Below are 19,724 nucleotides of genomic sequence, written 5' to 3'. Positions count from 1 at the left end.
TATGAAGAATAAAGCAGCAAAAAACTGGAGTAACTTACTGTTCATAAAGTCCATCTTTACCCATTTTTACCCTTTTGTTTATCTTTATAATTCTTATCCATTATTTACTACATCTTTACTCATTTTCTTAGGCCATGTTACTCCATCTCCCAAAACAAACCCATTTTTACTTATTTAATTCTTGAAGAAAATTCTATCTTTAACTAATCGTATCAATGTTGTTTTGTATTGCGATATTGCTTTTACATGTACCGTCACTTTCCGAGCGCGCCTGCGCTGTAGGACATTCACCACTTCCACCTTCGCTATTGTACGTTAGTACGCGAAATTCCCACAACTCTAACGCAGAAGTGCTGTTGATGGTAAACTCCGGGGCGTTGCCAAATGGTAAAACTTTTTCCAGCCACATTTGACGTCCAGGTTTTCTGTATTGAAATATATAACCAAATCCTGGGCCGTTTTGAAGCAGTTTAGGGACGTCCTTAACAAATTAAGACATATTGCGTTAGGCACTTTGGTTTTGGATGCAATGATATCAGTGTCTTACCTTCCAAGTTACTCTGATGTTGCGAGGATTCGTTGAGCTTCCTTTAACATCAATGGGACAGAAGGAAGGCTCTGTGAATGAAGGAACGATCATGATTTGAAGGCGTTTAAACCTTTTAATTATGATAAATTTCTCATAAATTTTGCGAAAGTATTTTTTGCAAAATATTTTTTAAGAAAAAAGCCGTTCTCGCTCTTTTGGTATCAAACAAGCGATCATGTTTATGGTTATCCTCCCCTGAAGATGGTTGGAATCGAATGAAATATATTTTCGTGTATTTGTCACAATTGTTATTTTGCTCAATGTCCGTATTTGTAATATCCTTCGTTGTATTATTGTTAATTTTTGGGGGTGTATAAATTTGCGATAGGTACAGTACAGTTCATACATCTATAGTACTTACTATCAGCTGGGGTTTTGCACGTTTGTCCTTTTGTGTAATTACTTGGCTCGCTCAATCCATAAACGTTCTCAGCAATCACTCGAAAAACTATGTCTGTGTAAGGATTCAGTCCCTTCACGATACGACCTTCTAGGTTTCCACTTACAGTCATGTTGTCCGTTACATTGTACCACATAGTCATATTTTCCATCACACTCCACTGGATGAAGACTCTGTCCACAGTGTGATAAGAGTTGAGATATAATGTCCAAGTAAGATTAGCAGTGAAGTTTCGACATCCTCCATTGATGTTTAAATTTTGTGGAGCATCTGGAGGACCTGTCATATGAGGTTGAGATCAAAGAGTTATCAAAAAACCAGGAATTTGTTGATGAAAATTACAGAGCTCATATTTTTTAACTTTCAATTACTTTTAAAAGACTAAGATGAAATAAGAAAACTGTTTCCTCATCTGAATAAGAGAAAAATGCGGAAATCACTGGATAATAATCTTACCGTTTACAATGACGAGGGCCGTTGAAGATTTTCCTGTATTGTAAATGTTCGTCTTGACAAACGCTCGACATTTATATTCTCCGCTGTCTTGTAGCTAGAATAAGAAAATGCAACATATATATGACGTATTGCAAATTTACTTTGTATCGTCCACAATATTGAAATCGCGTTTTCAAAATAACATCTTTTGAAGTGATCGGTTTGAATCTTACATGTTTGTAGAAGATACACTCATCATCCAGTAGAGTGGAGTTTTGAGTTGGACTGTTTGGCGTTGGTGTCAATTCTCGATATTGAAGATAACTACTGCTTATATTTTTAAAATGTCATTCAACACCAGCACCAAATGTCCTTGTGATAACTCCACTAACCTGGATGATCTCCATCTACAAACATGTAACAACTTTTTTTGATTGGAAATTGCGTCATCAGATCTTGACATTTAAAAGTACATAGGTGCCCCTTAATCTATCATTGATAAAAGAGTGCCGCAATTTCAATTTCTGACTGACAGTTGCATTTTGCCTTTCGCCCTTATGTTGAAACTTGCTCAAACCTACTCAATAATATCAACTCGACATCATCAAACTATTATCTAATGAATGGCAATACTGTTTCAGCGCACATGTTTTTGTTAATCGTTCTGATGGTAACCAAAATCGGCATAATTGGTAATAGGATTAAAATTTCTAGGGTATTGGGACCTTACAACAATATTTCTTTCTCGTCGCACAGCAGCATTTTATATTATTCGGCCTTTAAGTTTTCAAGTTCGGGTTTTTCACTTTGGAGATTCTACTCACTTGAGATGAAGTCACATTTAATGTTTGATTGCTTTTTCTCAAGTCTTTTCCATTGTGAAACCATTTATATTTGATGGGTAGATCTGGCTTGGAGTAAGCTTCACATTCTAGGGAGAAGCTTTCTCCTTTCTTCACATCTGTTTTGTTCTGAGGTCGTGTTGTAAAGATGATTATTGCTATGAAGAATAAAGCAGCAAAAAACTGGGGTAACTTACTGTTCATAAAGTCCATCTTTACCCATTTTTACCCTTTTGTTTATCTTTATAATTCTTATCCATTATTTACTACATCTTTACTCATTTTCTTAGGCCATGTTATTCCATCTCCCAAACAAACCCATTTTACTTATTTAATTCTTGAAGAAAATTCTATCTTTAACTAATCGTATCAATGTTGTTTTGTATTGCGATATTGCTTTTACATGTACCGTCACTTTCCGAGCGCGCCTGCGCTGTGGGACATTCACCACTTCCACCTTCGCTATTGTACGTTAGTACGCGAAATTCCCACAACTCTAACGCAGAAGTGCTGTTGATGGTAAACTCCGGGGCGTTGCAAATGGTAAACTTTTTCCAGCCACATTTGACGTCCAGGTTTTCTGTATTGAAATATATAACCAAATCCTGGGCCGTTTTGAAGCAGTTTAGGGACGTCCTTAACAAATTAAGACATATTGCGTTAGGCACTTTGGTTTTGGATGCAATGATATCAGTGTCTTACCTTCCAAGTTACTCTGATGTTGCGAGGATTCGTTGAGCTTCCTTTAACATCAATGGGACAGAACGAAGGCTCTGTGAATGAAGAAAACGAGTCTTTCAAGTTTGATGTTTAATGTGTACAATGCTGTGACGATTTACCGTCTGTAAATTTTTAACTCTCCCAAATTCAATAATGCTAATCTCATAAATTTTCCAAGAGTATTTTTTGCAAATTGTTTTTTAAGAAGAAAGCGATTCTGGCTCTTTTGGTATCAAACAAGCGATGAAATTTTATAGACATTCTCACATGACGATGGTTGGAATCGAATGAAATATATTTTCGTGTATTTTTCACAATTGTTAATTCGCTCAATGTCCACATCTGTGATATTCTTCGTTGTATTCTTGTTAAAACTCTCCGCAAACAAAGGATTTTTGGGGCTGTTTGATTTTAAAATGGGTAAAGTTGAAATATTGTTTGTACTTACTGTCAGCTGGCGTTTTGCACGTTTGTCCTTTTGTGTAATTACTTGGCTCGCTCAATCCATAAACGTTCCCAACAATCACTCGAAAAACTATGTCTGTGTAAGGATTCAGTCCCTTCACGATACGACCTTCTAGGTTTCCACTTACAGTCATGTTGTCCGTTACATTGTACCACATAGTCATATTTTCCATCACACTCCAGTGGATGAAGACTCTGTCCACAGTGTGATAAGAGTTGAGATATAATGTCCAAGTAAGATTAGCAGTGAAGTTTCGGCATCCTCCATTGTTGTTTAAATTTTGTGGAGCATTTGGAGGACCTGTCATATGAGGTTGAGATCACAGGGTTAGCAAAAAACCAGGAATTGTGATAAAAATTACAGAGCTCATATTTTTATATTTTTACATGTATAAAATTAGGATGAAATAAGAGAACTGTCTCCTTATCTGAATAAGAAAAAATGCAGAGACCACTGGATAATAATCTTACCGTTTACAATGACGAGGGCCGTTGAAGTTTTTCCTGTATTGTAAATGTTCGTCTTGACAAACGCTCGACATTTATATTCTCCGCTATCTTGTAGCTGGATTAAGAAAATACAACACACTCGTGATGTAATACCAATTTATATTGTACAGCATAAATTATTGAGAGAAGCATAATTTCTAAAATAACATCTCCAATGTTTAATCACGTTCTCGGATCCTCACACTTAAGTATATGCCCCTAATCTTCATTGAAGAGAGAGAATCACACTTTCAATTGTTCATAAACAACCTGTAGGTGTATTTTCCTCTTCTGTTATGTTGAAAGAATTGCTCAAATTGACACAACAATGTCTACTCATTGTCACCCAACAGTAATCAAATGAACGGTAATGCTCGTTCATAGCACATATTTATTTCAATTGTCTGCGACTGGTACTAACGTTAGTAAAATTAGTCATGGGATTAAACAGTTTGTGCAGTGTCTATGGTATTAGACTAACTAAGCTGGGTACTTTGAAAAAGCTCTTACTCTCTTTTCCCCACCACATCATTAAAGTATCGTGTCTCGTTATTTTTACAATGTTCTTATATTTTGGATATTCTACTTACTTGAGATGAAGTCACATTTAATGTTTGATTGCTTTTTCCCAAGTCTTTTCCATTGTGAAACCATTTATATTGGATAGGTAGATCTGGCTTGGAGTAAGCTTCACATTCTAGTGAGAAGCTTTCTCCTTTCTTCACATCTGTCTTGTTCTGAGGTCGTTTTGTGAAGATGATCATTGCTATAAAAAATGAAATAGCAAAGAACTGGAGTAAGTTACTGTAGATAAAGTCCATCTTTACCTATTTTTACCCTTTTTTTCCTATCTTTACCATTCTTATCCGTTATCTACTACATCTTTACTCATTTCCTTAGTCATGTTATTCTTTTGTAATCAAACACATTTCAGCAAATTTAATCTAAGTCTTGCTGCGAACTTATGCTACGTATTCGTTTCAATATGCAAGTAAGTCATTTACCGTCCTTTCCCGATTGCGCCTGCGTCGTAGGACATTCACCACTTGTTCCTTCGCTATTGTAAGTTAGTACGCGAAATTCCCACAACTCTGACGGAGCCGTATTGTTGATGGTAAACTCCGGGGCACTGCCAACTGGAAGAACTTCTTGCTGCCATATTTGAAGACCAGATTTTCTGTATTGAAATACATAACCGAATCCCGGGCCACTTTGATGCAGTTTTGGAACTTCCTAAAGCAATTTAGTTATCCTGCGTTAGGCGTTATGGTTTTGGACGAAATAATATCACTATGTAATTGTCTTACCTGCCAAGTTACTCTAATATCATGAGGACGTATTGAGCTTCCATTCACATTAATTGGACAGAAAGAAGGCTCTGTGAATAAAGGAAACGAGTGTTTGATACAATGAGCATGATTTGAAGACAGTTAAAATCTCTTAAATCTTCGTGTGCGAAAATTTTGCGAGGATTAAACGTTTTGGAAATTTTTTATTTCGCCCAAAATCTAAGCGATTCTAACACTCGAATTGAAAATGCAATTTTAAGTATTGTGCATTTAACAATATTGTTTTGCACAATGTTCATTTTCAAAATGTCTTTCGTTTACGTATATTTGTAGAAACTCTCAGCTAGCAAAAGATTTATGGAGTGTTAACATTTAAGATAAGTAAAGTTGAAATATTGTTTGTACTTACTGTCAGCTGGGGTTTTGCACGTTTGTCCTTTTGTGTAATTACTTGGCTCGCTCAATCCATAAACGTTCTCAGCAATCACTCGAAAAACTATGTCTGTGTAAGGATTCAGTCCCTTCACGATACGACCTTCTAGGTTTCCACTTACAGTCATGTTGTCCGTTACATTGTACCACATAGTCATATTTTCCATCACACTCCACTGGATGAAGACTCTGTCCACAGTGTCATAAGGGTGGAGATATAACGTCCAAGTAAGATTAGCAGTGAAGTTTCGGCATCCTCCATTGATGTTTAAATTTTGTGGAGCATTTGGAGGACCTGTTAAATGAGGTTAAGATGACAGAGGCTTCAAAAAATCAGGAATGGTGATAAAATTTACAGAGCTCAAATTTCTCTACTTTTACGTATATAAAATTAGGATGAAATAAGAGAACTGTTTCCTCTTCGGAATAAGAGAAAAAATACCGAGATCACAGGATATTGATCTTACCGTTTACAATGACGAGGGCCGTTGAAGTTTTTCCTGTATTGTAAATGTTCGTCTTGACAAACGCTCGACATTTATATTCTCCGCTGTCTTGTAGCTGAATTAAGAAAATACAACATACACGTGATGTATTACCAATTTATATTGTACAGCAAATATTGAGAGAAGCACAATTTCCAAAATAACATCTTCGATGTGCAGTTACGCGCCCGTAACCTTCATTGAAAAAAGAGGATTGCACTTTCAATTTTTGACAGATAACCTGTAGATGTATTTTCCTGTTCTGTTATGTTTAAAGAATTGCTCAATGTCATCCAACATTAGTCCAATGAACGGTGATGCTCTTTCATAGCTCATATTTTTGTTCATTGTCTATGACTGGTACTAATATTAGTAAAATTAGTCATGGGATTAAAAGTTTGAGCAGTGTTTATGGTATTGGACTAACAAAGCTGGGTATTTTGAACAAGCTCTCTCCTTTTTCCCACCACATCGCTAAAATATTGTGTCTTGTTATTTTTACAATGTTCTTATATTTTGGAAATTCTACTCACTTGAGATGAAGTCACATTTAAGGTTTGATTGCTTTTTCCCAAGTCTTTTCCATTGTGAAACCATTTATATTTCATAGGTAGATCAGGCTTGGAGTAAGCTTCACATTCTAGTGAGAAGCTTTCTCCTTTCTTCACATCTGTCTTGTTCTGAGGTCGTTTTGTGAAGATGATCATTGCTATAAAAATGAAATAAAGAACTGGGTAAGTTACTGTAGATAAAGTCCATCTTGACCATTTTACCCTTTTTTTCCTATCTTTACCATTCTTATCCGTTATCTACTACATCTTTACTCATTTCCTTAGTCATGTTATTCTTTTGTAATCAAACACATTTCAGCAAATTTAATCTAAGTCTTGCTGCAAACTTATGTTACGTATTCGTTTCAATATGCAAGTAAGTCATTTACCGTCCTCTCCCGATCGCGCCTGCGTGGTAGGACATTCACCACTTGTTCCTTCGCTATTGTAAGTTAGTACGCGAAATTCCCACAACTCTGACGGAGCCGTATTGTTGATGGTAAACTCCGGGGCACTGCCAACTGGAAGAACTTCTTGCTGCCATATTTGAAGACCAGATTTTCTGTATTGAAATACATAACCGAATCCCGGGCCGTTTTGATGCAGTTTTGGAACTTCCTAAAGCAATTTAGTTATCCTGCGTTAGGCATTATGGTTTTAGAGGAAATAATATCACTATGTCATTGTCTTACCTGCCATGTTACTCTAATGTCATGAGGACGTGTTGAGCTTCCATTCACAATAATGGGACAGAACGAAGGCTCTGTGAATGAAGAAAACGAATGTTGGATACAATGAGCATGATTTGAAGGCAATTAAAATCTTTACTGTTTAATGTGTGAAAATGTAGTAATGATTTGTAAGCTTTGGGTATCAAGTGAGGGGTCCCTTCTGTAGAAATTTTCATTGTAATTTTCGTGACAACTGTTTTGAGCGACGAGCATTATTGAAATCTCTTTCTCTTTGTTTTTGTTGAAACTCTCAGATGGCAAAGGATTTGGAGGATATTCACATTAATTTGTACAGTTCATATAATATTTGTACTTACTCTCAGCTGGAGTTTTGCACGTTGGTCCTTTAGTGACATTACTTGACTCGCTCAGTCCGTCTACGTTCTCGGCAAACGCTCGGAATACTATCTCTGCGTAAGGTTTCAGTCCTTTCAAGATATGGCCTTCTGCGTTGCCTTGCACGTGATCTGATGCGTTGTACCATGTAATCGTGTCATGTGATATAATACCCCACTGCAATTGGATTCCCGTCAAGGGCTTGTATGGATTACGGTATGAAATGATCCATGTGAGGTTTGCAGTGAAGTTTGTGCATGTTCCGTGAAGTCGTAGATTCTCCGGGGCTTCTGGCGGTCCTGTAGCATAAAGCGCGTTTTTTAGACTGCCAGGCGTGATACAAAGTTTCCATTGATATGATAATATGCGCTATCGAACAATGTACTTTTTTATTGTTAATTAATCAGCGATTGCTTCTCTGTGACTTATCCTTTACAAAAGGAAATTCAGGTTAACGCGTGTGGATGTATTTTTAATTGCTCGTTTACTGTTTCTATTTCTCTGCTTACCGTGGACTATCACAATTGCGCTAGATCTTTTCTCCGAGCTTGAGCTGTAGGCAATGCAGGTGTAGACGCCACTGTCATGGCTCTAAAACAACATGCAGTCAGTTGAGGAGCTTTTAAAATTACTCAACTGTGAGTTTTTCTCATTAATCAAAACACATTTCATTGACTCAATCATTAATCCTGTGAGAGCATAAGGCAATCCACATGATAATTTGGCTTGCGAGTTAGACAACAAGAAAAGCAGACCTTCGCATTTGATATGGTTAACTTTTTGTTCGTTAGATCCCATAATGCATTGCTTTTCATCATTTCGGCTCCGTTGTAAAGCCATTTGTAACGAATGTTCAACGGTGGGTCGGAATCAGCTTCGCAAAGCAATGAGAAACTTTCTCCATCCATCACATCAGTCTTGTTTTCTGGTCGCTTGATGAAAACAATTTCCGCTGTAAGAAAAAAAATATCGTGATTTTACCCGTGACGCATGTAGATGATCGACCAGATATCTCGTATATAACAATACGAACGTCGAGGTGAGTGGTCTACTGCAATGTCAATGATTTGAGGCCAGAAAGATCTAATAAGTATATCAAAATTATATCTAGTCTTGATAAAACAGTCGCTGCGTTTTGTGCAACAAAATGCTCATGCGCAGTCATTGTGCGTTCCTTTTGTCTGATTACGCACCTCTTCACACGATATTGCGTAATATTGACATGAATATCGTTGAATGAAGGTTAGTGTACCATAGTACTTACCGACTTTAATAAACCTGTCTTTACTGACACTGCCAAACATATTACTCGCAATACAAGCATAGATCCCGCTGTCGTTGTGGGATAGATTATGCACGAGCAAGTCTTGATCATCTTTGAGATCATATTTTGTCGTTTTGTTTATTTCCAACTTTTCTCCTTTGAAAAACCAATCATGTTTTGCTCGCGGAATGGCTTCCGATATACACGAGATCTGACCAGTGTCACCCACAGTAAAATCCTTTGCTTTCAAATCTGATGTGATATCTGGAGGCTTCACTGAAAATACGACAAATAAGGTTTGCTTACTGCGGTTTTTGTTTTGTATTTAACTTTGTAAATCTTCTATGACCTGTTGTTATACGGAGTGAGAAAGGAGCATGTCGTCTTTTGTCAAGGGTGAATCAATAATGGTGGTAATAAAACTCTAAGCCTGAATTAACGGTTTACTCAATATACATCATTTTGAAACAATTATAAAAGGCATTCATTATGTTTCGTTTTAATTCAAAAAAATTCTTGAAATTGGAAAGACTATCTGGAAACACAAAATGGAAAATTTATTGGAAGTGAAATCTATCGTTGCACTGCATATGTAGTTGTGACCAGTTGACAAATGGTTGTGGCATATGTGTACCCCACCTTGAACTTGAAGCGACACTGTCTGATATGCAAAACCAAAAGCATTCTTCGCAACACATTGATACATTCCGTTATCACTGGGTTCAACACTATGAATCGTTAGTGTTCCGTTTTCGATGGTGTAACGGTTGCTATAAACGATATACGTGAAGGTTATAGTCGATTGTATTGATATATAAAGATGGTTTTGCTTTCAAGAACATGACCTACTTATTCCCGTGATAAAAACACGGTTATGTTGACTTAGTTCAATGTCCGCTTTAACTGCATTGCCCTAAATCATGTAAACTACTAGTAAACTGACCATAAACATTCACGTTGCAAAAACTCGCGTGGGTTATTTTTCGCGTGCACTTGCTATTTACATGTAATTAAGTGAAAGTTGATTTCCAGTGCTTTGTAATGTTTAAATTATAAATGGAGATTCGTCTAGCCAACAACGTTTTGTCACATCACGTGTTCTCTCGGTTTGCTTTTCGTGGAAAAAGCTTGCGTGCGTATATTTCTAGGCGTAGACGTCAACTTCAAAAGCCACCTGTGTTGTTATGTTTTATCAAGTGATGTTCCTACTTACCTCACATTGCTCATAGCGGTTGTATTGGCATACCATTGGAGCGTTGGCTCCGGATCACCTTTGGTCAAACAACTCCAAGTATGCCGAGAAAAAATGTTCGGCGTACTGCTGACTATTGTTTTGACAAACGTAGGCGGTTCTGCAAAAGAATTTTAAAGTCATTTTAGCATTTAAACGTTGTCTAACTTAGGCATTTAAAGGCATAAATACATTTCAAAATTAATGAACTGTTTGATTATTGGGAAAAAACATCGTTTAGACGTGTATGCCAATGTGCCTCAAAGGCGTATCTTATGTTTCATCCTATGTGAAATTCAACCGTTAACAAGTTTCTCATGTACCTCTAACGACAACTTTTGTTTCTTCTGACGCAGTTCTCTTGATATTATTTTCGTCAATGGTCACGTGACACGTGTAATTTCCCGCGTTGCGAGACTTCACGTTTTCAATCAACAATACTCTGTTGTATTCCAAAAGATCGACGCCGTCAATTTGATGAAACACTTGGCTCTTTTTACCCTGCAAATCCGTCTTCTCCCAACGATACTTTGGAGTTGGACTGGATGATTTTAAAAGAGACGTTAAAATTAGTTGAATTTTGCTGACCGCCCATTCTACCAATTGTCAAAGGAAAGTGATTTGGCACGAAGATATGGCGTGCTTTTGGATTTGGGCTGGGAAAAACTTAGTTATAATGTTGGAGGTACTTGGTGATCAGACACGATTGAGGACTAGTTGTACCTTTCCATTAGAAATATTGTAGCTTAGTTTCGTAGCGAGTAAAGAAAGTGATGAACTGCGAACTTACTATCCAGCGGCAACACATCTTAATTTTACTGTATCTCCCCGGGCAACTTCTTGGTTTGGGATTTTTTGAACGTCAGGACCAAACGAGGTGATGTTCTCTGGGAAAACAAAAAATCGTTTGTGCATATTGTTTTAACTATATGTATTGTGACCTCCTGGGTTTTTACTTGAAAAAATATATACCTACCTCCTGTAGTTTTGAATCTAAAAACTCCAGACTTTTGAAAGTTAAAGCTTGAGCCGCCTTCGTTAGCTTCGACCAGGCATCTTATGCCATGCTTTTGTTTAATGAATGCTAGATTAGCTTTGGTGACGTGAGAAAAAAACAATCTACCATCTCCCATGACCAATGCGTTCTCGACGTCGGAAAAGAGCCATGTCCCCAAAGCAGTGAGGCCACCCCATTTGTAAATGGCGTACTTGGTGTAGCCATGAGGTGGACAATCTATTGTTAGTTGTTGTCCGACAGTAACATTAAGTGTTTGATCGTTGTCGTCGAAAAAGCTGCCAGCAACTGCAAGGAATGATATCATAGTTTGCAAAGGAATCGAAAAAAACGTAAATTTTGCTTACGGCGGACATTGAGATGCGTGTCAAATTCAAGTGTCATTCATTCTCTTACGTACCCATGAACTCCACTTTAATTTCACGTCCAAAAAACTTTCCTATTCGTGCTGTAACGAACAACTGGTATACTCCTTGCATTGCTATTGATTTTTGTAGGGGTAATAATATGGAACCTACTGGCACCATCGTAATCACGTCGATTTTGCTTCCATTGTGATACCATTGATACTTTGGATCTATTGCCCCCACTACCGTGCTTCGTAAGCCCCTGAAATTGTTCATCAAACCGCGATAATCCGTTGGTTCGTTCGTGAAACGAGGTTCACTTTCGACTAAATGAGAGATAAATAATGTTAAAACTTTGTTCGAGTATTTTTTAGGGATTGATAGAAAACGCGATGTCGATTTTATCATTAAAGATCTTCACAAAACATATCATTTTCATCTCTTAAACACCGTGACATGTTAGGATGTACATAAACTCAATGTGAATAAAACAGTAAAAATTAATATTGTTGATCACAAAACATAACATTTTCATCTCTAAAACACCGTGACGTGTTAGGATGTACATAAACTCAATGTGAATAAAACAGTAAAAAATTAATATTGTTGATCACAAAACATAACATTTTCATTTCTGAAACACCGTGACATGTTAGGATGTACATAAACACAATGTGAATAAAACAGTAAAAAATTAATATTGTTGATCACAAAACATAACATTTTCATCTCTAAAACACCGTGACATGTTAGGATGTACATAAGCTCAATGTGAATAAAACAGTAAAAAATTAATATTGTTGATCACAAAACATAACATTTTCATTTCTGAAACACCGTGACATGTTAGGATGTACATAAACACAATATGAATAAAACAGTAAAAATTAATATTGTTGATCACAAAACATAACATTTTCATCTCTAAAACACCGTGACATGTTAGGATGTACATAAACTCAATGTGAATAAAACAGTAAAAAATTAATATTGTTGATCACAAAACATACATTTTCATCTCTAAAACACCGTGATATGTTAGGATGTACATAAACTCAATGTGAATAAAACAGTAAAACTAATATTGTTGATTTCTATGCTTTTTCGCCATACTTTGACGTGGTCAACCTATGTTGTTTTTCTACTTGTTTAGTATGTAACATATACGTAACATTGACATGTGACGAGTGTAACACATGATATAAACTATTTGTTAAGTTTGTTACATATTCGTGGCATTGACATGTGACACGTATTACACGTGATACACACTATATGTGAAGTGTGTAACATATTCGTGGCATTCCTTCCATATTGTAAGGCTGAGTTTACACTATACCGGATTCGCTCATCACGACATCTTCATTTGCTTTAAAAGGTTAACTGTTCGGAGTAAAAGCTTATTAAGCTGATAGATTTATTCTAATTAATTGTGTTTCTGACGTTGAACAATTTCACAACCTTTTAATAAAAAGAATATTCAACCTGCTTCAATAGCAATCCGGTATAGTGCAAACGGGGCCTAATATTTATGATCCTTTGATTTCAGACTACATATCAGTACTACTATTCCTTACCGGTGTGTATTTTGTAACACAGCAACACAGCCGTGACAATAATAGTCAGTGATTTCATATTTGTTAATGAATTTTTCAGTTCAAGACGATAGAATAAGCAAACGTTGTTGAGAGATAAGCCACAGAGCAACTGACTATGGTATTTGAGCAGTCTTTAGCGATGGTGTATCATACATCAGAAGGATATCCCGTCAGTATTTTTCTTCTAGTGGGTGAGTTTTTTCTGCAGGACTTCCTCAGCTGTCATCAATTCTTGTTAGTTGTGGTTCTTCCGAGCGTTTTTCCTAAAGAAAGAGTGTCCCAGACCTGTCGTTATTAATATTAGGTTAGTTTCAATATACTGCGCTTGAGAAGCAAAATATCAATATTTTTCAAGGTTATTTCAGTAGAGGTAACTTTTAGGATCTTTTCTTTTTGTTTAACTCGGCTTAGAGCATACTTTTCAAGACAGACAACTTTGCTTTAATGTCCTTACAGTCGTCGAAAACATCACGACCTACTGATGATTTCAAAACGCTGTCACACTCGAATTAACCCGATTATTGTTTTGCTTGTTTTGAAATTTTCATATGCACACACTGCGCGCATTAAGTTGTCAAAGTTGCGGGCCTGTCATCGTGCTGTTACCTTGCTATCAGTATGTTCAAGGTGTCGTTCATGGCGTTAAGTCAATGATTACTCCCATAAATAATAAAAGAATAAAATTCCTCACGTATTGCGTATAGAAATGGATGATTAATCGGTGATTAAGAGATAAGAAAAAACGTGCCATTAGTGTATATTGGCAGGCAGACGTTAAATTAAAATAAAGTGTACTTTTTAAACGCAAAGTCGGGTGGGGTCATTGCTTGATGCTAGTTTTGCGTGTCAAAAGTTACGAGTTTTGCCACACACTAGAAATAAATTGTCCACTCACCATGTTGCTGCCACGAATAAAAGGTTTGTCACAGTGTGACGCTCAAACGAGAAGAGAAAGTGATTATCCAAACACCGAGATATTTCAACTCTTTGAAAACCTAGAGCTGTGATTATCCAAACACCGAGATATTTCAACTCTTTGAAAACCTAGAGCTGTGATTATCCAAAAACGGAGATTGTTTAAATTCTTTGAAAACCTACAGCTGATTTTACCAGTTAGGAAGTGAATTTTCTAGAATAAGCTACGTTTGATTGGTTTCGTCATGGTTTTTTTTAACGATCCTTCTGGACTTCCTTGGAACAAACTTTTCTCGCGGAAAGGACAAAATTGCTCATCGAATGGGGCTTAATGCTTTTTTAATCAAAATAGGAATCGGCACTGGATGACCTGGTTGTACGTCGATGTGTGAACATGTGTGTCGATGCGATTGTGTTGTGAGAACCAAACATTTGTAAAATTTGAGGTTTAGGTTAGCTCCGTAGTTTATTACGTGACAAACATACGTCACAGTACAGCGTAAAGCTAACTTCGTAGCTACGTAAGACAACTGCACCCAACCCTTGTCCAGTTTGGTCGATATCTGAGTTGTTCTAACTGTCTCTGCCTTAAATACGACCAAACACTTGAACCCATAATAACTTATGTTTGCGTGCGATAATGTCTGTTTAAGAACACTTACTAATCACACGGTTTGTAATTTTAAAATGTAAACACTGGGATGAAATTGGCTTAGTGTATTATGAATGTATGTAAATCCTAAATGACAGGCCCTCGTTAAAGAAAGAGATGCGAAAACCGCGCGTTGAACTTACAATCATCTTGAAATACGCCTTCTGTTTGAAAAATGGAAAAATGCTAATTTGCCGTATGGCGTCACAAATCAACGCTTTGTAAGATGTAGCGATCATGACAACCGAAGCAATCCTCAAACGTTGAAAATTTTCCATTTGTTTGATCTCGTTGTTGTTTTATTTGTTTTGTTGCAATTTTTTAAACACTTGTACCTGTCTTGCGTCATTTAATTTCGCATTTCTCCTTCAAAAATGTCTTCATGTCACACGAAGTCACCCGAGCGGGCAGTGTGTCACCGAATCGCTTTTTTCGGCGCATTTTTTTCTCCCTAAGTGATAACAAGTTTCGTTTACCTTCTAGTGTCCAATTGCTTTCCGAGAGTGGTCGGATCTTTTCAATGCACAGGTAAGATGCAATAAAATCCCTCTTTATAATTAAGTTGATACAAACGAACAAATAGTTGGTTGGCAGATGGCTTCTGTCTATAGCTTCCACATAGCTCTTGTTTTGTGCACCTTATTTGTGTTAGCCACGTTAAAACGGCGTATGCGTCTGACTTGAGCTTCGAACAGAAATGATTAGAACGTTGTTATAGATGTTTCAAAACAATATATCGGTCTGGTATCGATTCGCTCATTTGAATACGATGAAAAGGCGTTTTTGGTAAATTTGCATATTTTTGAAAACGTCATCTACAGGGCAGACACTTGATTTTGCAGGCTTCCATGAGAGATATTAATTTTTATGAAAAATTTTCACCTCTCAATCGCTATATATACATAACGAATTGCAGATGGAAATTGGCTGTACCATGAAAGATTTGTGATTTTGTGTTTACACGTCTTTCTATTAAATAAACCCTAAAATTAAAATATTAATAGAATGCTGAAGAAGTTTTATCAGTTTGTCAAATGTGAAAATTGGTGTTTTGCTCATATAATTGTAATAGTGTGCATAGTTTTTGTTATTAAATTATATTGAATATAGAGCAGTAAATACCTTGGGTGTGTACCAGAACGCTTGTAGGCTCCAATAGGCCGTTGCTCTCGATTAAAAAAGGATGTCACAATGCAGTTTCGCTATTTTTTCCTATAATATTTAAAATACGACAACATTTTCCTCAAATAATAGACTTACCTACAATGAACGAAACAATTGAAGTTATTTGTAATTGGATATGTTTGCGGATGAAAAGTTCAACGACGTTATTTCAACACTATTTTATTTCGTTGTAAAGTGATACGTTTGTTTATTGGGAGAAACATACTATGTTATTGTTATTGCATAGTATGATTCAGCATGTTCACGTTAGTTTCTGGGAACAATGACACATGCTCTCTAGTTATAGAAATTCTTTTATTTAACACAAATGGTAGAATTCTACGCCCTTGAAGACCTTATATAGTTTGAGGTTAATACTCTATAGCAAAAAGAATCGAATTTTGTTTATGATTTACTGTATAAACAAGCACAACTTACAATGTATAAACTGCTTTCAACATGTGTTGAAAGGATGTCCAAAGACACGGTTGAAAAGCTAATCAAGATTAGTTATAATAATAGCGCAACTAATCACATTTGTTTCTGATTGGTTATGTTGATGTACCGGCCAATCAACAAGCGATTTTTTTAAATCACTGGCGCGACCTTTCGAACCTTGACATAAACACTTAGAACACGATGACAAATGTTCGGTTGAACTGGTTGAACTGTGCTCAGATTGAAAACGAAAGTAATGTACAAAAGTTATGTAAATCTTGTACAGAAGTTGGCATTGCCAATCGGTAAAGAATGATTGTTGCATTCGATAAAATTTGAAGAAGCTCGGTTGTATCGTCTTTCGTCATTGCTGATTTTTTTGTTTTGAGTACAAATCTCAGATGAAAGGTTTTGAAATAATGATTTCTTGTGCGGATCATGCAAAGTTACGAAATATTGTGTTTAGCATGTCCTCTCAAGACTATGAAGTAGCAGTACCAATTAGGACAATAATTAAGTTGTATAATTTCTAATTTGCGACCATTAAATCAGCTGTGTTCCCATTTAGCAAACATTTAGCAAGCTTTAGTCGAACGTAAGCATAAGTAAGCAAAAAATATATTGATTTGAATTGGGAATTTTTAAAATTTCTTATCAGACACCTAATCAAAACCTTTCAGCTTTAAACCCCATTCTATTTTTCTTATTATCTTGTGTGGTTAACGTCTTCTTTCGTGCGGGATGTAAGTCTCGCTACGTTGGCGAGACTGCCTCACCCGCCATCTGTCCACAAGAACTCAAAAGAAAATGCCATTTCTGGCAAGAGCTCAAGCATGTTTCTCCGCCGCGAAAATAACTGCAATTCACAGTCCTGGTTTCCTGTATTAGACGCAGCGCACACTCCTTTCTCTTTAATACGCAAAGAGTCGCTTCATACAAAGAAACTCGAATCTAATTTCTAAACCATCATCGCTATCTTTTTATTTGCTAATTACTAACATTACGCGCTACTATAAATAAACTTCCGCGTCTATTGCGTATTTTACATATCAAGAAGCTATATATGTAAATGTTTTATGATAAATATTTGCTTGAGCGTAAGAATGCCGAAACATGTTTGCTTTCAAAAAATATGTCGTAACAATATCAGTTATTGGTCTACAATAAATATCTAATAAATAAACTATCATGCTGCTGTTAACTATGAAAGCTATTTTTTGTTATACTGACTAGAAACGAGATGGATACAAAATGAGATAAAAACCCTATTTGTACTGATACGCTTGCAAAGTTCTGTTCCATTATATGAATAGGTTTTTTGGTATGCATGGTATGCTAAAACTGCTTGAAATATTTCGTAGTTCATAGTTTATGGTAATTTATTTCTAAGAAAATATTTGTAGGAAAAGCAGCAAACTTTGATGAAGTTTTCGTAAAAATTTTCAAAATTGTGGCGTGAACTATCTATTTTACTTTCCAGTTGCCATGTCAGGGTCGATGTTAATATGATCATGAAAAACCCTCTACGATAAAATTTGCTATTAGTCAAAATGAGTTCGTTTGGTTTTTATTCATTTAACTACAACGACATGTAAGTTGCTTTGTCTTCTTGAAACATTCTTTAAAGTTTCTATGTTTCCTTGGCAGGATTGCGTTTTGATTTTTGACCAGCAATTTCTGTGGAGTAGTTGCGTTCAGTCATAGCATTTCTTTGTTCTCAGTTGATTTCAAACCAATCCAATCTTTTTCTATATATAGGTTTGTAATGGCGGATGACGGTTTTCCTTTTCAAACTGTCGCTTAAGTCCTTTGTGTTATGTGCTATGCATGCAAGATTTTAAGTTCTGGAGCCGGTTTTATGAAGCTCTTAGCAACTTTTTAATTACACTTTTTGTAGTTATATCCCGGTCACAATTCTGAAGAAAAGTCAAAAAGTAGTTGAATTCAACCTCGCAGTTAAGTCAATATGTATAAAAAAAGTAGTTAGCGCATACTGTATTTTTATACAACCAGCCCCCTGATGGTTTTTTTTCAAAGGGGAGGGGTTATGCTTCCCTAACATCTTGAAGAGTAGTTTCTGCCAAATTTCCGATATTCCATTTGGGTCTTCTGCAGAAGGTCTCATTTTCCCATTGTTGTTTTAGATCATTCTTAAATTTTTTATTTATTAATTTTCATGTTTTGAGTTTCAGTTGTGTTTTCTTGTTTTTGTTAGTAATGGTCATTTTAGCCTAACCCCGCATGTGGTTGAATACTTGAATTCCACTCAAATTCCCAAAATCTTTTCGCGGGTCATAAATTATGAAACAGCTGGCGTACATGCATGCATTAATATATTTTCGCCATGCGTAGCGTGAACAGCAGCTGGGTCGCAAATAAGGCGAAGCCAAGGAAAATATGACTAATGGGCATTCGTTTTGTCAAAGAATTAGGTCACTTAGCGTAAAACAACTGTATATAAACAAACATGAATTTTCGTCCATGCAAGACAGCAAATTTCGAAGTTTGGATTTTTTTCTGCTTAATATTTATGTCATTCGTTTATTCAATTATTCAACTGATTACTTCAGAGAGAAAATGGACTTATGCATATTTAAGTAGTATGAAGAGCTTCTTATCAATTGTCGCATTCAACAAAATTTGCCTGCCCTAATAGCTTCGAAGGGGAGGGCAAATCACTTAGGAAGTGCCGAAATAAAGCAATTTATAGCTGTTTGTTGTCATGAAAGGGAGGGGGGCAATTGCTCATGTTGCTTCTCCCTGGCCTACGCCCCTGTTTTATAAAGAAAGGTATGCGTGTGCACTCTCTACGAAAAATAAAGTCCACAATTCTTCTATTTATATTATATCCAACCATTCTTTTGAACAACGTAACTGGCAGATAAAATCGAACTGTTTATTCGTATTATTACGCACTTTTTTCGATTTACGCACGTTATGCTTAACTGTATCGTTAGTCCCAGTTTCTCACTCCAGTCTCGCGATGTTCCATACAAAATCCTTAAGAAAAAACACAGATTATAGCTATGTGGAGTCAACCGAACTGAACATACTTGGTAAACTTCATTTAAGGGTATAATGAAGTGCAGCAACTTGTTATGGCTACTTAGGCGAGTTGACACGGTCGTGTTCTATAATAATTTCATAAAACGTGGAAAAATTTCTTTTCGATTTACAAATTGAACTGCAAAATTACCGAGTTGCTCGTTGAAGCAGTTTAAAAAACAAAAACGCTCTTGTGCTGATCATTAAGTTGTAGCCATTCGACATTCTATATTTTTAGTGTGGCATCTCGCTGATTCGTTTTTTAAGAACAAAAGAGTCCTTTTCCTGTTT

The 19,724-nt window shown here is 36.2% G+C and overlaps 2 protein-coding genes across 8 annotated transcripts; both read right to left on the bottom strand.

Moving 5' to 3' along the window:
• Positions 1-199: 199 nt before the first annotated feature.
• Positions 200-2,479, bottom strand: LOC124435182 (contactin-6-like). The gene is made up of 6 exons (XM_046985129.1): positions 2,249-2,479; positions 1,817-1,831; positions 1,446-1,539; positions 951-1,268; positions 548-618; positions 200-481 (listed from the first exon to the last, which is right to left on the bottom strand). Exons 1-6 carry the CDS (start codon positions 2,477-2,479, stop codon positions 200-202), a joined length of 1,011 nt encoding a protein of 336 aa, XP_046841085.1.
• On the bottom strand, positions 402-15,926 carry LOC124435707 (contactin-6-like). Of its 7 annotated transcripts, none has more exons than XM_046985672.1 (30): positions 15,909-15,926; positions 15,263-15,471; positions 13,199-13,482; positions 11,675-11,947; positions 11,236-11,562; positions 11,050-11,146; positions 10,583-10,800; positions 10,242-10,380; positions 9,668-9,798; positions 9,029-9,304; positions 8,520-8,716; positions 8,274-8,355; positions 7,746-8,063; positions 7,390-7,460; positions 7,087-7,315; positions 6,680-6,855; positions 6,129-6,222; positions 5,639-5,956; positions 5,248-5,318; positions 4,945-5,173; positions 4,531-4,706; positions 3,923-4,016; positions 3,435-3,752; positions 2,969-3,039; positions 2,676-2,902; positions 2,249-2,424; positions 1,446-1,539; positions 951-1,268; positions 548-618; positions 402-481 (listed from the first exon to the last, which is right to left on the bottom strand). In XM_046985672.1, exons 3-25 carry the CDS (start codon positions 13,254-13,256, stop codon positions 2,729-2,731), a joined length of 4,137 nt encoding a protein of 1,378 aa, XP_046841628.1. In that variant the 5' UTR covers positions 13,257-13,482; positions 15,263-15,471; positions 15,909-15,926; the 3' UTR covers positions 402-481; positions 548-618; positions 951-1,268; positions 1,446-1,539; positions 2,249-2,424; positions 2,676-2,728. The 7 variants fall into 7 exon arrangements, with proteins under 7 accessions (XP_046841628.1, XP_046841631.1, XP_046841629.1 ...); XM_046985675.1 differs by lacking the exon at positions 15,909-15,926 and adding an exon at positions 14,115-14,269 and having other exon boundaries at positions 13,199-13,504; positions 15,263-15,522; XM_046985673.1 differs by lacking the exon at positions 15,909-15,926 and adding an exon at positions 14,115-14,269 and having other exon boundaries at positions 15,263-15,522.
• Positions 15,927-19,724: the final 3,798 nt, after the last annotated feature.

This window comes from Xenia sp. Carnegie-2017, unplaced genomic scaffold (genome assembly GCF_021976095.1).
Source record: "Xenia sp. Carnegie-2017 unplaced genomic scaffold, XeniaSp_v1 HiC_scaffold_14, whole genome shotgun sequence".
Lineage (NCBI taxonomy): Eukaryota > Metazoa > Cnidaria > Anthozoa > Malacalcyonacea > Xeniidae > Xenia > Xenia sp. Carnegie-2017.
This window is presented reverse-complemented; position numbering and strand designations above follow the sequence as displayed.

Bases quoted from the DNA above. Each gene is read 5' to 3' on its own strand.
- LOC124435707 (XM_046985672.1), bottom strand. From the start codon at position 13,256: ATGAAATCACTGACTATTATTGTCACGGCTGTGTTGCTGTGTTACAAA. The intron at 7,316-7,389 runs GTAAGACAATGA...AAATTGCTTTAG, and splicing joins ACATTAGAGTAACATGGCAG to GAAGTTCCAAAACTGCATCA. The intron at 5,319-5,638 runs GTAAGTACAAAC...CTTTATTCACAG, and splicing joins GTGCAAAACCCCAGCTGACA to AGCCTTCTTTCTGTCCAATT.
- LOC124435182 (XM_046985129.1), bottom strand. From the start codon at position 2,479: ATGGACTTTATGAACAGTAAGTTACCCCAGTTTTTTGCTGCTTTATTC. The intron at 1,269-1,445 runs GTAAGATTATTA...CTCATATGACAG, and splicing joins GGCCCTCGTCATTGTAAACG to GTCCTCCAGATGCTCCACAA. The intron at 619-950 runs GTAAGTACTATA...CTTCATTCACAG, and splicing joins GTGCAAAACCCCAGCTGATA to AGCCTTCCTTCTGTCCCATT.